This window comes from Caloenas nicobarica, chromosome 4 (assembly GCF_036013445.1).
Source record: "Caloenas nicobarica isolate bCalNic1 chromosome 4, bCalNic1.hap1, whole genome shotgun sequence".
Taxonomy (NCBI): Eukaryota; Metazoa; Chordata; class Aves; order Columbiformes; family Columbidae; genus Caloenas; species Caloenas nicobarica.
In genome coordinates, this window is record NC_088248.1 from 61,310,050 (window position 1) to 61,327,254 (window position 17,205).

Sequence of the window (17,205 nt, forward strand, 5' to 3'; positions counted from 1 at the left end):
TGATTATTGGGGGAAATGATTCTTGAAGTATTGATGGCAGAAAAAATAGTCTCAAAAATGGCTCAACAATCCAGGCAGCTCCAAATCATCTTGGTTTAAGAGGAGGAAGACATGCAGGTGTCTCATTTGGGTATGGCCATATGTATGTCAAGAAGCACGTGAAAACGAACTTTTCATGACCCACAAACCCACTGTGCATAAGGGAATATCTGCTTCTCTAGGCTGTAAGCATGGATAGTATCAAGGCTATGGTAAACCCTGCAAAGCTACCGAGGAAAAAATTTGGTCCCTGTAGGAGCATAACACAATCAAAAGTTGTGTCTGAACTTTTGTTGAAGGTTCAAGATAGTGTGCTTTTGTATTTTGTTGCTTCTCTTATTTCAGCATCTACAAGAATCTTATGATGCTGCAGTAACTTGGAAATTATAATGCTTCTTCAGAGAAAAGATGTAACCTTCCTTCTTCTTACTTAAGTGATAAGGTGGTGTAAGCTCTTCGCTCCCTTCAGGGTTTGGTTTTATACTGCTGCTGCTTTCCAGAGTGCTAGAACAGCAAAATTGCTAGAGAAGAACATTTTTCATTGTGTTGCATTGATCCTCAAATATCATTGCAGGTTCCTACCTTGGGATAGAACTGTAAGCCAACAAAACAACTTTGTTAGGAGCTGAGACACATCAGGTTATGCTGTTTCTCCCAACACCTTCCCCATAACTTTTTTTTCCTCTATCTCTTTTGTGGAGGCATGGGTGTCTAGCTTACAAAACCTTTAGATTTCCTGAACCACCAGTACTCTGCCTAACTTACGCTTTTGGTGTGGGAATTAGAAGGCCTCTGATTCAGTGTGGGGTTTATATGCATTTTTATCCCTTTATCTTTCTTTCTTTCCTTTTGTTGCTACTCCTGCCATTTCTCAGCAATAAACCCATTCACTCTGGGTGAATTTCAGGCTCTGCACTGTGGGGAGGAACTCATCAGTGTCCAGGATAAAGAGGAGATCTGGCCCTAAAAGGTTTATTTTCAAGTGTACTTGGCATTAGATTTAACCCTAAAATTATTGCCCATAAAAATTAATCAAATTTTATAATATTAAAAACTAGATCACCTGAAAAAGGTTCTGCTCAGGAAGGGATGTAAATGGTTGAGGGGAGAGGGACCTCTGGAGGTCATCTGGTCCCACACCCCTACTCAAGCAGGAACACCTAGAACCAGTTGCCTAGCACTGTGTCCAGGTGGCTTTTGAATATCTCCAAGGATGGAGACTCCACAGCTTCTATGGGCAACCTGTACTAGTGTTTAGTCACCCTCATGCTAAAAAAAAAAAAAAAAAAAAAAAAGTTTCTTCTGGTCCTGTCACTGGGCACCACTGAAAAGAGCCTTGCTCTGTCTTCTCTGTCTTCTCCCTTCGAGTATTGATATACATTTATGAGGTCCCCATGAGCCTTCTCTTCCTTAAGCTGAACAGTCCCAACTATCTCAACCTTTCCTCACAGGAGAGATGATCCAGTCCCTTAGACATCTTTGTAGCCCTTTACTGGACTCTATCCAGTATGTCCATGTCTCCCTTTTACTGTAAACTGGTTACAGTAATCCAGGTGTGGCCTCATCTGATGAGGTGTATTTTTTTTGTTAGTCATGAAAAAATAAACAATAACATGCTTCAGAAGCTGTTAATAAATCAAACAATAATATATAAGCAAATGTTATGGACTGATTCTGAATATTGTATAATTCTGAATGGTAACCACATGTTGCAGATCTGTAGTCCAATTTGTGCATATATTATAATCCAAGTCTTATTACACACACCTAAGACAAGATCATTGTTACAGGGTTTTTTTAGTAATGTTTCTTGAATGTGCTACAGCATTGTAATATGGGTTAATTTATTGTAGCTCATCTTTATACTACAGATACACTCATCTTTTAACAAGTAAATCAAATATGTCAGCCGCTTCAGAGTTCATTTGTAATACTTCCTGTTGCTATGGAAAAATACAGTGCTTCACCTTTCTAAAAGCCAGGGAGAGAAATAGAACAATTACAGTACATGGGTTATTTTATATCAGAGAAAGGTGCATCACAAGATAAGAGCTGCATAGTAGCAATATTCTTATGATCATGTTTAATAATGTGGTTTTTTTCTTTAGTTTAGTTGCTAATCATTCATTGAACCATAGGAAGCCAGACACACCAGTTTTGAAGCAGAGGTGTAGGACAGGATAGGTTGAGGATTTTAAATTGATAGGTGTTGGTTTGGAGGTTGGGATGGTGAATATTCCTGTTGGTTACTAAATGTTAGCTTTTTTAACTAGCATGCATGGTTTATTTGGTTTGTCAATCATCACAGCAGAAAACACCTGTCCTTAAACTCCTCTGAGGTCATCTCACTGCACAGTCCATAAACATGTAGCTTCCTAGATGTATGGGCAAGTGTAAATGGATATATTCATGACTTAGCTAACAGAAAATGATTGAATATGGAGCTGTCAGTTCTGCTACTCTGTCTCGTCATTTCTACCAGCTTGATCTGTAGGCCTTGTTTGCATAAATAAAATGGTTGATAATGGTGTCCTTTTGTTTCAATGTATAATCATGAAAATAGTAGCAAAAGAAGAAAATCAGCAGGTCAGACACTACTATTAACTGTGTTCTTTCCCAATATGAACAGACTGAAGAAAAGGAAGGTTGTGCAGGCAAAAAATTGTTTTCTTATAAGTAGAAAAAGCATGTCTTACAAGTAATGTTAGAGGAAGAAAGGTCAAAAGTTTACTCAGCTAATACTTCAAAAGAAGGGATGAGGATTAAAGATGTACAGGTGAGGCATGACTTGGGCTTGAGCTTTCTTGAAAATACTCTTTGCACTCCCCTTCAAGTCGTACAATAGCCAGAGAAACAACAATCATTTAATTTTAAAGCTAATCTACAGCAAACTTTTTGGGGGCAAGTTTACTTTTCACAGGATCACAGAATGGTTGGGGTTGGAAGGGCCTCTGAAGATCATCTACTCCAACCCACCTGCTAAAGCAGGTTCAACTAGAGCAGATCTCACAGGAATGTGTTCAGGTGGGTTTTGAATGTCTCCAGAGAAGGAGACTCCACAACCTCCCTGGACAGCCTGTTCCAGTACTCTGTCACCTTCAAAGTAAAGAAGTTTTCCTCATATTCAGGTGGAATCTCTGATGGTTCAATCTGTGCCCGTTGCCCCTCATCCTATTGTTGGGCACCACTGAAAGGAGTCAGGTCCCATCCTCTTGACATCAACCCTTCAGATATTTATAAACATTGATGAGATCCCCTCTCAGCCTTCTCTTCTCCAGGCTGAACAGACCCAGCTTTTACTGATGATTCTCTGCTGATTAGGTTAACCTAGTCTGAGTTTTATGATAACACAGCTGTATTACAGCTAAGAAAGTAGCTGGGGTTGACTGGCCCCTAGTAGTTCCATTATGCTGCACTTCTTGGTAGTAGTGGCAATTCCTGCTGCTGCATGATCGAGAACGATTTAATATAAAAATGGGTCTCTAGGCTGAAGACAGTCACATAATTTAAAGATAATTCTGTTTTACAAACAAGCCATTGGGCTTTGCAGTAAAACAAACCAGAATTTGATTACTTACTATTACTAAATGCAATTTAACCTTGTTTTGGAAAGAGAGCGCCTCCGTGTAATGCTTTGCTGAAGCTTAATAAATAAAAGTGCTACTGTTACTCCCATGGCTATGCCATTTAATTTACAATTCACTTGCATACTAGCTATTTTAAGTATAATCGTATAACATGCTCTATCAATTAATTCTACAGAAAAATGAAACCACCTGTAGCTGTTTTGTCATGGAGGGAGTTGGTAGCGGTTGTCTTATGGGATTCTTTTCAACTCTTGTTTTCAGATCAGTAATAGCAGAAGTCCTTTGATTTAGATCAAAAGCAAGAACAAAAGCTTCTTAGGAGCAAGTGAGAGTCAGAAGGTGAAAATGACGAGGTGAAAGAAGTAATAAAATCCCATACCATAGCCTAGAACCCGACTACTAAAATGAGGAAATCAACTTTATACGGCTATAGCTGTGATGTTATTTTAGCGTAACTCACTTCTGAGCCCAAACCTTCAGAAGCTTGGATACCATGCTTCCTCCCTTGTTTTGCAAACCAGTGAATCTTATCTTGCCTGTACATTTGTTGATTTTTTTGTTTTGTTTTGTTTCTCAGCCTATATTCACTTACAGTCATTAAAGATCTAGGTTACTTAGTGGAAATATTAAAGATGATATATGAAGCCTTGGTAATTACACTTCACCTAACTTTTCTAACTAGTGAAAGTTTCCTTGTAATTTTAGTTGGATAAGTAATTTGCTAGTGCAATATTGTGCTCTTCAGTAGCTGCAGCACTGATGAGACAAACAAAGTGATTCCATACATTAGGCTCATTTTTCTGAGCATTTTATGAAAATTACAGGATGTTCCATGGTTAGCTGTAGCAGCCTACACAGGACATGTGGCATTCAAAAAGAATACGAATTCTTTTCTCTGAGAATAATTCTTGAAAGGATATGCATAAATAATTGCTTCTCCTTGGTTCTCAAAATGCTTTCTCGTGGACATAGTTTTCTTCTGCAGAACTAAGATAGAAAGTTTTCTGTGTAGCAAACTGTAGATTATTGCCTGTGAACAGATTTCTTACTGGCTAACTAATAGGAGGATGAAGTTCGTTATCTAACAGATAACTTTCCTAATAAGCTCAGATCTGGCATGAATAAGAAGCTGGAGATTAGCAGTTCATCTGACCTGTATGTAGGTGCCCTTTCTGTGTTTATTTGACAATTTCTTTCTCTTCTTGCTGACTGACGTTTCCCTCTGGAGAAAGAGAGTATAGAAAGAAGGGCAGCTAATTAATACTTCCAAATTTTGTTTCTATTTCTAACTCATCAGCAGTTTCCCTTTTCAGCTACTTTGGGGGAAAATATCAAATAGAGTCTAATGAACCACTACTGCTAGCCAATTAAGACTTTTTTTCCCCTCCTGTAAACTAGTTACAACACTAGACAGATTTCATCACTCAGGAAAGCAGTATCATTCAAGTCAATTCATGAATAATAATACATCCTCTCCTTGAAAATGGTTCAGTTTTAATTAGCCCCATTCTACATTAGACAACAGCAAATTCAGAATGTCTGCACAGTAGAGAATAAAAATCATTTTAAGTATGAAAAGATTTCTTTCAGAAAAGCCTGGGAAGACTGATACTGTTTACAAACAGATGTTAAAATATATTGGAAAGACATAAACCACTTCAACGTATTTGGGATCAGGTAGGCATTCCTATTTCTCTAATGTATGAAAGTCTGAAGAAATTGAAAAGAAAAAGTGTTTAAAGTACAGCAGAGTCTTGTAAGCATTAAAATAATTTTTTTTTCATGAAAAATAAAGCAATTGAGAAAAAACACACATTTCATTTTACTATGCTAATTACAGTGACAGGTTATACTTAAAAACTAAGAGTTTACTGGAATTAAACTAGTTTACTGATGTATATAAAAGAAGTATGACAAGACCAGATAGTTTTGAAAGAATTATGTAATCATATAAAATTATAGGGAAATTTTATACCCTAATAGACTAATCATAGAATTATTATTTAGCTATTTTAGGGATTTCAGAATGGTTTATTCCTTAATTGTTTAGTTCATACCATCCTACATGTTACTCTCAAGCATTTGCTACTTTTTGTGATGTGTTAAATTAGGTGGAATACTGTTTGCATTGAAATGGCAGATCTTCTCTGCTTTTTTGGCAGCTTTGAAATTATTAAAATTCAATTTCCCATATCCAAGCTTTATAAATAACATTTCTGAGTATTTTTTCTTCTTCCAAGAAGTAGGGGAAAATTTTAGGTATTCTACAAGCATACAGCAATCAGATCTAAAATTTACTTAGTATGTAATACACTGTCATATTTAAGGTATCTTATTAATTGTATTCCATACATAAATCTATTTACAATGGTTGGAGTAGCCAGGAGTTACTCAGAATTGTTTGTGAAAAAATATAAAGACTTCAAAATGGGACTGTTCTTGTAGACTGTACTAATTTTAGCAGATCTACACTGTCCAGCTCAGAACTCATTTAGGATCTGTGCTTTGAGAGATAAGGTATATCTCCTACAGCACTTCAACATTGGTTTCTCTTGTCTATTTACTAAGGAGAGAAAAACTTGTACTTCTTTTTATGCTTGCAAAGCTAATGGAGAGGAGCAGGTCCACAGCCATGAGCTCGTTCATCCTTTGAGGAACCCCGGGCCTTGCCATGCATCCGCACCCACCACAGCCTTATGCTGCAGCATATATTCCCTTTACTTTGTGGAGGAGCAGATCAACCTAATACTGTATTTTGGTGGGCATGTTTATTGCTAAATCAGGAGTGCTCTGTATTGGAGTTTGCTCCTAATATGGTTATGCTTTTCCATAATTAGTAGTTCAGTAAACCCACAGGATGATAGCAGCTGAGTTTCCACCAAGCAATAAAGGTTCTGCTTCAGATCTTTGTGAAGAGGAATTGTCAACCAGTGGAAGACACAGTGCAACACATCTAAAATGGGATAGCTTCTTAACAATGGCACTTCCTTTTTTCCTTGTGCAACCTATTGAAGAATCACAATAAAGTTTTTGCAAACTTAAATATATTACTAAATCACTGCTAGAATGCATTTCAATGTCAAAAATGAAAGCAGGAATTAGGGAAAGATAACAAGCCAGAGCAATGCTTGGATATTATAAGGTGTCAGCCCTTAGTTTCAGTGCTTCATGAGAAGATGATGTTTTCTTTTTGATGAAAAATTCCTGTTCTTAGAAGAGCTTTTAAAATTTGCTTGTAGTGCCAATGCAAGCACCCCATAAGGATGCATCACAGAAATATTTATTTTGATATAATTGAACAAAATACAAAGTAGAGAGAGAAATTACACTTGACTGCAGATTTAGGAAGGGATCAAAATACAAAGAGAGATCCTGTATATAACTGAATTTTATCATCTCCTTGTTCAGGATTGATTTAATTTTCAAATGCTTTGAGGCATAGAATTATTTTGATTGAACCACTTCCAGAAGAATTCATCTCTGCAAGTGACACTGTTGTTTTAATCTGTTGTGTGGTGTATTAAATGAAATGTTTCATACATCGCTTCATTTTCCTTTCCACATAGTTCCTTATCCTTAGTTACCTTTACTTTTCAGAGCTGAGACATGGAGTTCCCCTAACTTAGAGTACTATTATAACATGACAAACAATAGGAAAAGTCTACTTCTGTTTTTTAAAGGATTTAATATTTGAAGTCAGTAATCAGTCACATTAATTTGTCTGGATGTTCTTGGGTTAATATTTTTTCTTTAAAAATTCATTTGTAACTCATCTGCTGTGCAGGTAGAATTGGCCCCTAAAACTCATTCAACTCATAATCTCTGGCCCTTTCATTTTTTCAGAAGGGATCTATGTCTCTCTTCTTGTGTGAAAACAGAAAACAAAACACTGGTTATGGCTGGACTACTTTCTCGCTGGGTGGCTTTCTGCAGGTGGGTTGGCACATTCAGTGGTGGAGTAGAAGGACCTCTGGCTCCAAAAGTGGACAACTCAAGAACACAAGGTGGCCTGGACCTACTGCATGGAAGGAGACTGTAGACTGACGGCTTCTTCCATTTTAATAGTTTCCCTGATACTGTTTATTGACAATAAGTAAGGCCTCTTTCGCTGCTAGAATAAGATTGTATTGTTTCTGTCATGCCTATAAAACAATATTGGTCGAAGTTCCCATCCTGGGATCACATTAAGCTTTGAAATATCGTGAATGTGTGCTGATGCTTCATCATCTGAGAAAAATAAAAAAATTAAGAAATGAGAAAAATAAATAAACTCAAGGAGAAAATGGAAGCCAGAGATGAGAATGAGTTTAGATGAATATGTCAGAGCCTTAGAAGAAGATGATGGTATGGAATAACTAGAAATGGAAAAGAGGAAACAAAATGTTACTTTTCTTTTAAAAGGAATAGAACTTAACACGAAAATATATTGAATAATTATTTTGCTATATGAGGCAAAGGTAATGATGCATTTGGAAGGTGCAAATGTGGTATTTGGTTTTATTTGGGTTTATTGTGCTTTCTTTTTAGACGCCACTTTAGCTCTGCAGGTTGATATGGAAAGGAACTAACATTCAGGTTGAGAGCATATCTAAATACTGTAGAACTCATGACATTCTAGTATGAAATACCCAGAAGAGCAAAATCAAATAATATTGTTGCTTATGTGTTGCCTAAATATAACCTAAAATTAACTGAAATACATATGTGATTTTTCAAACAAACTAAACTATGCAAATACTAGAGTCTGGAAAAATCAGTGACTGAGTAGTTGTTGTGGTTCAATACAGACAGCCTTCAAAGAAAAACAAAAAAAAGCTTGCAGTAAGTTGGAGACTACATTTTTCTTTCTCTACTTAGTAGTCCATAAATAGACTGTTAATGTTACAGTATGTTATTATGCTGGTTTAGAATTATAATGGTTTTCTGAACAAAAGTTTCTGAGCTTCTCAAAAGTCAGTAAAGATTGTTTCTAATGAAAGAGTTAAACAACCTGAATGATGATAGATATCAACCACTCATACTATGAGATTGTTTCTAGTATCAGATCATATGTGTTTCTTTAGTAATAAGGGTATCTAAAATTATTTTTTCTGAGACTTGCCTTCACTTTATACTAGTGCCTTGTACACCAGTGGACAGGATTTAGTTGAATTGTTAGGATGGGCTCAAGAATAAGCATTTAGGCCTAACCTTATAATATTTATGCATATGCTGCATAAATATTCTTTAGAGCCTATTCTCAACACTGGGTATCCTCTTGGTAATCACAATAAACACAAGACAATTAGTTTTATACAGGCTATCTAATAAATCAGCTGGGATCATAGGCCTCTTTTTCCCAGTTGCACAGATTGGTAAAGATCTTCGCAGGAGCTGTGGAAAATGCCTAATTCCCATTCATATATTTCAGAGTTTGGGGTCCAGCACCTCTAAGCTGACATCCTTAGACAGAAAAGCATTTCTTTTTTTCCCCCCCTCAGTCAGTAAATAATACATTCTTCTTGCTTATAGAATGGAGGTCTTGGACAGTGCACGTCTCCTTGACAGCACTATGTTTTACTAGCTGGAGGCACTGATCGTGCTGATGTATATTTCTTTAATTTCCATTCTCATTTCCACTGAAGAGTCTAGTTAGATTCTGGTGATGCTTAAGAAGAGGAAGGGACCGTGTTTCTCTGAACATTATTCTTTCTAATGCAGAGGGCAGTAGTTTTCTGACACGCAGCATTTAGCACACGTGAAAACAGATGTCTGCCTTTAGCAAACTGTCGTTTGTCAAACTTAACAGAAATTGTGCTAAGAGAAGCTAGGGAAGGGCTGTGAAGCTGGCAGAGAATCGCAAAGCCTGGGGCTGGAAGCGCTGGAGTGTGGAGTGCTGAGAGCAGCTGCTCCCGAGTGCAAGTTTCCAGGGAGCGTTTCTCTTGGCACTGACACAGCCAAGTCTCCAGCTCCGACACAGATGTTCCTCCAGCAGCTCTGAAGTAACGCTGCTCACCGCATACAATGTCACACCCAGGGGTTCCTGGTCCACCTCAGACTTCTAAGAGGACTCGCTACTGATGAAATCAAGTGCTTAGAGAAGCATGAGATGTGGGGCTTTAGCTAATATTCTGTCTCGGCTAGAGTGGCTGGCGAATTGCCACAGCTCAGTACAGCGCTGCTTTATACCACTGCAACTTACTTCAAAGCAAACTCTTGGTAAAATCCTCTAGTTTCCCTCTGATTGCGGACCGGTGTGACGACTGGAATGATTTGCCTGTTGGAAGAATGTTGACTCTCGAGTGGGAGTCGGAGGGACTGCAAACAGTGGGTATTGTTGTGATTATATTTGCATCTCTGAAGCTGCTTCATTTGCTGGGACTGATTGATTTTTCAGAAGGTAAAGTGCTCACTTGCAGACTGTGCTGTTTGTAGCTGTGGTGTCTGATCTGCTAAAATACACTTAGAAAACATCGGGTATAAAAGCTGTGAAATGAAGAGGCTTGAAAAGTGAAAATGACAGACTAAAAATCGTGGTTTGCTTCTGCTGGTTTTACTTTGTTATTGTAAAACAGAAGTAGGCACTAGCATAAGATTTGTATTTTACAATGAATTGCCATGTGTCTGGATGTTTGTTAGAAAGACTGAAAACAGTGAACATAACACCCGTCAGTTGCCTTTGCAAGCTGTTCACTGCTACAAAACTTGATAGATTAAGTGGATCTTAGTGCAGTTCACATTTATAACATGCTTTGCTCTTCTAATTTATGATGCAATTAGAGCTTTGTTCTTTATCAGTATCGTTGTTTTTAAAATCCATTTCACAGATAAATGCAAACGTTTACTGCAGAATAAGCTGTAGGATCAAGTCTGCTTGATACCCTTCAGAAAAAGGCATAGATGCCAACATTAAATGTGGGCATTTTAAATACATATAATGAATATATGTTTTAAAATTCCTGTTCACCTGCTCAGATTCCTGTCTGCTCTCTATGGGTCATATCATTTCATCTACTCACAAAGAGGGCTTCACGTTAATTTTAATATGATTTTTATTTCTTTACAAAGCGAGGGTTTTTTCACATTCTATAGAAATGGGCTATTTCAGTTTAGTTATTAATGAGATCTTTTGCTGTAAACTTTTTAACAAATGTCTTGTGTGGTCTGCTATAGTAAACAAAAGCTATTCTCTCACTGAAGCACTTGCTCAAAAATACTTGCTTTTGTCAGTGTGTTTGTACACGTGAACCCAAACCAATCCTTTTTGCTGTGTAACTGCTTTCTGTCGAAATCACACAGCCAAGGAGAGCACTCCAGTTTTCTGAAACATTAACTTTTCATCATGGAATAGGATCTTTGATGGATGTAGATTCACATCATCACCTCATAAAATTGTTCAGTGTGCTGATAAAATGTGAAATCTTGAACACGGCACTTTTATAGTTACTGAACTATTGAAATAAATCATCCTCAAAACTGTATCTCATGAGAATGTATAACATTTGCTGTGTTACTGTATAATACATTGGCTATGGAAGCGTAACATTACTTTTTGAATTCTAAACAAATGAGTAATTTCTCTCATAACAGTGCTCATTTGGGGGTTTTTTTATACTCTGAATGTGTAGCATTTTAAACATCTAAAAAATCCTCTTACTAGATATGCGTTAGCTTCAAGTTTATAACACGTGGTAACAGGAAAAAAGATTAAAATGCAATATTGGTTTTTTTAGCAGATGTACAGTTACATCCCTTTCTTGATTTCTCACAGAATGACATTGCCATTAAGTCTGTGGGAAAATTTAAACTATATTAAATCACTGAAAAATATCCACCTGGAAGGAATTGTACTGATTTTGAGATAAATAATATCTTCAAGATAATATATAAATTGAAGTATAACTTTTTGTTTTAATGCACCCATTTGTGCCATGGCATTTCCTCATGTGATAATACAATAATTTCACTCAAACATACCTAGCAACAAAAAACTGATCTCTAAGTTTAAGAAGATTAAACGTTATCAAGTAAAGTGGATATATTTATAACATCCACACTGTAAACAGCTCCAGTGACTCTGGGGATTTCCACTTCCCTAAGGCTGATCTGTGCTATTTAACTCTTCCGTGTTTGGGCACTGTCATCACCATTAAACAAGAATTCTGCCCCAAATGGCTAAGGAATATTTTATAGCATATTTAGAACTAATGGTTTGTTGTTCTACTGCTGAATGCAAGGATAGGTTTCCTGTTGATATATTAGGAGATCCACGTTTGAATGGCCAGTATTGATCTTGAAACCAAAAATAAGCAATGAGCCCCTGCCATCTACCCTATGGAGTCAGAGAATGAGCCGTATGCTGAAACAAATCTGTTTCCGTAGTTAGGCTTTCTGATGTCTTAACATTCATGCCTTAGTATTCCCACTATACTGATTTATTTTGAAAAGATCACTGAAAGATAGGGCAGCATGCTTGTCTGGATGTTTGCTGATAAAGGACAGAGAAGACAGCTAAATGATAAGTCCTTAGTTGCAAACTTGTTACAACTCCAGTGATTTTAGTGAGGTCATGATGATGCACTGTGGCAGTTTCTCCCAGAAGAATAACTTGTCTAAGCCCAAACCAAGAATCAGAGCAGAAATGGGAGCAGAACTAAAGTGATCTACAAAATCATCAGGGACTGAGTAATCAGAGTGTTTCCATACTCCTAGTTCACTTTTTCTCACTGTCCAGAGAAGTGTAGAGGAAGCTTCAGCTTCACTACTCCTTCATCTGTTTGTACTGTGAAACTGAAACAGCTTGTTTATTTTTATAGTCATTTATAATGGCATATAAAATACCCTATGTCATGGCCCCCTACATTGCAGGCACTTTCAGTATTATCTTTAAAAAGAGTTAAAACAGTACTATACTCGCACAAAAATTTCTTCTTTCATACAGAGACTGAAAGTGTTCTGCCCAGTACAGCTTCTTCTCCATACAGGCATCTCTCCTGCAAAAATGGACTTTCAATCGAGCAAGCGAAAATGTTGGTCACTCACCCTCCTTTACATAGCAAACAAATTATGGTGAAGAAGAGCTTGACTTACCCTCACTCCTTCATGACAAAGTAGGAGAATCCAGGCAATCTGCTTAGTTTTATTACAGCGTTCAACATTTGGCAGGACAGGGGACTTGATTTGATCCTGTGTCCCAGGCTAGGGACTATGTTATTCAGCATCATCCATTCTCCACTTTCCAATAAGCAGGAAAGAGGGACCAGAATGAGGAGAAAGCTCGCTTCACTGGAGCCAGTGGGCTATTTCAGTTACAAGGGCAGAACTGAATCAATACCACTTTTACTAGAAGAGAGTGAAACTCTCCTTTTCCTCTTCTTGCATTACTTTGAAAGTGGTTTGACACTGATCAATATCTTCCCTTCAGCTTCCTTGCCTGCAGCTTTTGCTGCTGGACAGCTTCCTTCCAAAGCTTTTGTTTTGTTACTCAGCTGGAAAGGGAGGAGAGGAGGGCAATCAGAACTGAAGCAGTAAAGTACCAGAACCAGGCTTAGAGGGCATTCGTCACCAGAAACTTGGAGGGGAGAGATGGCAAAATGAAGGATTCACTTTGCATTCATGTGTCCAGAATATTTGTCAAGTGGTAGCTATACGGGGAGACTATGTAAATATTTGTTAGCAACTTTGTAAACATCAGGAGAATGCATAAATCAAAGTCTTTAGAAGGACAAACTTTGTGTCTCTTCCTCCATCATGCATTGGTTATGTTTTGAAGAATAACTTCTCATACAGAAATGTTTTTCTTTTGCTTGTGAATATAATCAACCAAGGTTGCAATCTATTCTAGACCCTGCTATTCTTCCCCTTCCCCTTCCACTAATCTCTAACAGTTTCTGGAGCTTGTTGTTATCTTTAAAACACTTATTCAGTTCATGTCTGATATATCAATATCCCACAAACTCAAAATGTTTTTGCTAGTAGGACCCACTGGTCTTTACATGTCTTTCAACTTCATAGGCCATCCAGATTAGGTAGGAATTCGATCCTTAGTTTCTTTTGGCGTGATGCAAAACAAAGAGCAGTTCACAATTGTCAGTAAACATATTTGGCTGCAAAGTCAGCTTTGAGAATCATTTGTTGCTTTGGCTAGAATTTGGAAATTGGGGAAGGGGGTTATTTTCTTTAAATAGAGGTAGTTTTCAGTCTTAGGATATATCTGTTCTGTGCAGGTACAGAAGGACCTTTTTTTTTTTTTTTTTCCTTCCTTATCTAATCTGGATGGACAGAAGATACCTTCAGTTCGGAAGTCATGTTAGTGCATTTGGTTGATCTGTTCTGTCACAGTAACGTGCTAAAATGTGGCCTCTTTCATACTTCCTATACTTAAAAGTACAGAGGGGATAAGATTAGGTCTGTCTGCAACCATCTGTGTTAACATGTTGTTAGTTACCCTTACAGCTTAGCAAAACCAGTAAGGTTTAAAATAGTCTTGAGTGCAGTATGACTGTCACTCTTAGAACATTAATGATATGGGGAAAGACATTGCTGAGCAATTGTTGCTTCATGTTTTTCTAAGAAAAATAACCCCCAAAAGCAAGAGAATGTTGTCCTTGTCTACATGTGGCTGAGAAGAATTACCCTAATTTGAATGTCCCATCCACACAGTTGTAGCTGTGCTATAATTCCGGCTTCCAACAGACCCTCCTGTGGTGCTCCCTCTCCTGTTTCACCTCTCTCAGCCAAATGGGATGCCATATAGCATAACTCCACAATAAACAGAAAGGTGAGGAATATGTCACACAGCAGTACATGTCCCCTTGCCTTTTCTCAGCAGCTGCTTAATACCTGATTAGGGTCTGCTATCAGTAAGCTGTTCAGTTTTCACACGGTGAAATGTCCATGTCCTACTCGTCTTTTTTTGTTCTCCAGAGACTCTTGTGGGATTGAGGTAACTACTTTATTCTGAGTAAGTATCTATCACCTGCCTCAAAAAATTCTATTCATGGATACTGATACTGCAGTGCCAATTCATGGCATCAAGGTACATAGTAGTGTTAGGTTTCTTGTGATCATCAGTGAATCTTTCACATGAGAAATGAGAACTAATAATTCCTTTGGCATCGAAAATATTAGCACCTCTGCACATAGATTGTTTACTTGCTGAATATGGCTAGATGAAAATTGTTAATGTTCAAACATCACCTTTCCAGAAGTATAATTCTTTCCCTCAGAGGTGAACAAATTGGATTACCTTTTTTCTTTAGGTGTTTTCCCAGCCCTCTTTTTAAATCTCGACAGAAAGCCTGTATTCGAGGTCACTGTGGGAACCTGAGTGTATAGAAGTATAGAAGTATCTATTTATTTCACAGGAGAGAGTAGTTACTTCAGACCAAATGCAAATCTGCATTAAGGTGCTGCTTTAAATCCAATCTTGATCCAAATTGATATAAAAATGGAAGTGCAAATTTCAATATGCTCATTTATAAGGACATGTCTTGCACATGTGTTTCTGTATGCGTATGTTGGGTACAAGACAGGCTGAAACTTACTGAAACTTGAAACCATCTATTACATCTAGCTCAGGGTTGTTGACGATATTCTATTTACTCTTCACTTTCTGTGTAAAACTAGTCTCTTCCAGGCTTGGGAGCACAATTTTGGGAAGCACAATTTTGAGAAGCACCATCTTGACTAACCTTCGTATGTACTACAGCTAAAACCTTAAAATAGGTATGCTGAAACTGAAAATTTTGTTTTGTTTTGCTTTTACTTTAGTGGCTTTCCTACCTGGGCTGTATGATAAGATATAGAAATGACAGACAAGGGTAATGTGCTTGATGAAGAAGAGCAAAAATCATACTTTCATGTCAGAATCAGGGAAATCTTGCATCAGCCTAAACATTTGCTTTTACCAAACTAGGAATTAAGTGGGATAGTTTACTTAAGAGTTTAAGGAAGGCCTTATTGTTTTATGGAGATCTTTTCATCAACTCCTTCCCATGGACTTCTCCAGTGTGTTTTAACATCCAAATCACCTAAATCACTGGGGAGTAGACCATTTCAGGTTTTGCCAGTCTGAATTCAATGTTTAGGTACTAGCTGTGTGAAAAGTGGAGAGTTAATTTTTTTTTTTTTTTTAAAGATTTTAAAATACTGGTAGAAACCTGGAAGACCTCTGTAAGGAGAACTTCTGTGCCGTCTCTTCACATGAGAGTTCACAGAAGGATCAGGCATTATTAATTTTTTGGACTGCTTAGATAAAACATTTATTTTTGTTAAGCACTTGCCCACTTGTACTAAAACTTCACCCTCTGTCTCAGGGTCACATAGTGAATTTGCATGCCAATTTGGAGAGGGTTCCTTTGGCCACATTGCTCTGCGAGAACTCTTCCCCTCAAGCATTGCATCACCTGCTTGGACTTTTATCTTCCTAGTCTTTTTTTTTTTTTTTTTTTTTTTTTTAAGTAAATTTTCTTAATGACAGTCATTTAGCCTGAGGGATTGACTATTTGCAAGCAGGTAGGGCAGCTTCTCCTTGTATTCATTTTGCAAAGTTATATTTACTTTTCAGCATCACTTGGAAGTTTCCTCAATAGATGCTGAGTATTCATCTTAAGCAGATCATTAATCCAAAGCTGTCTGGGTTTTTAACCACTTTTGTCTCCATATTAGATCAAATGGCCCTTTCTCAGGACCATTTTACTGTCATTGTTCAAGTACATTATTAATACCTGCATTGAGTAAGAACACATTTGAGAAGCAACCGGAATAAAATATATTTGAATTAGCCCTCAGAGAAGAAAAACAGAGTACTAGGTTTTATCGGAAGGTATCACATGTATGAGCTATGACCAACTCTCCATCTGACTACTACAGCATACTAAAATAAAGGAATTCTTTATGAACAAAAGAAATCAGAAGATGAAGGAAAGATATCACAGAAAACAGTCAGTATTCAATCATAACAGCCATCGCTGGCCAAAATTACATATCTTTTGAAAGGGAAGGAGATAATTTCTCACAGAATATAGAGACAAATACCCAAAATAAGTAAGTAATGTATATTTGATACTTGTAGTAAAGTCTGCATCTAATGAGTGTGAATCTCAGAGCATGGATACCAGAAGCGTCTTACAGGATGACCTGCTTAGGCACTTTTCCTCTGCACTCTGCCACAGCTTCAGGCGCAACCTGCTTTTAAAATGTAGCTCCACATAAAATAATTTATTTTAAGGTGATGAAGATTCGGTATGACAAAATACACTTCTGAAAAATGACTACACTTGGTCAGCTGAGTATAGGTGAGGAGAGAAAAGCATTGCCTAATCATTAATGTACTTTACGGCTGAGAATCTAGAAGGTTTTGCTATTAAAATATGATATTTGCAAAGATATAAATAATCATTGCCTAAAGTGACATTATAGAACAAGATTAAATATGTACAATGATGGAATGACTGAATGAAAAAAAAATCCATAATAGTACACTGATGTAGAAATAATGTAATCATCTTTGGTCTCTTGACTTCCTAATTTTTTGTTCCATATTTGATGCAGTTTTGATGAGAATTCTTTGACCTTTCAGATAACAATGAGACATGGG

The 17,205-nt window shown here is 37.2% G+C and overlaps 1 protein-coding gene across 3 annotated transcripts in view; it reads left to right on the forward strand.

Annotated features, from left to right (window-relative positions):
- Positions 1 to 17,205, forward strand: part of KCNIP4 (potassium voltage-gated channel interacting protein 4) — a 314,408-nt gene that overhangs the window by 203,196 nt on the left and 94,007 nt on the right. For 2 of the 3 annotated variants that reach the window (XM_065633510.1, XM_065633511.1), the window contains exon 1: positions 9,894 to 10,005. The exons of the other annotated variant lie outside the window; for it this stretch is intronic. In XM_065633510.1, coding sequence (XP_065489582.1) covers positions 9,894 to 10,005 — 112 coding nt within the window. Of the gene's footprint in view, positions 1 to 9,893; positions 10,006 to 17,205 lie in introns of those variants that run through there. 3 annotated transcript variants of the gene reach the window in all.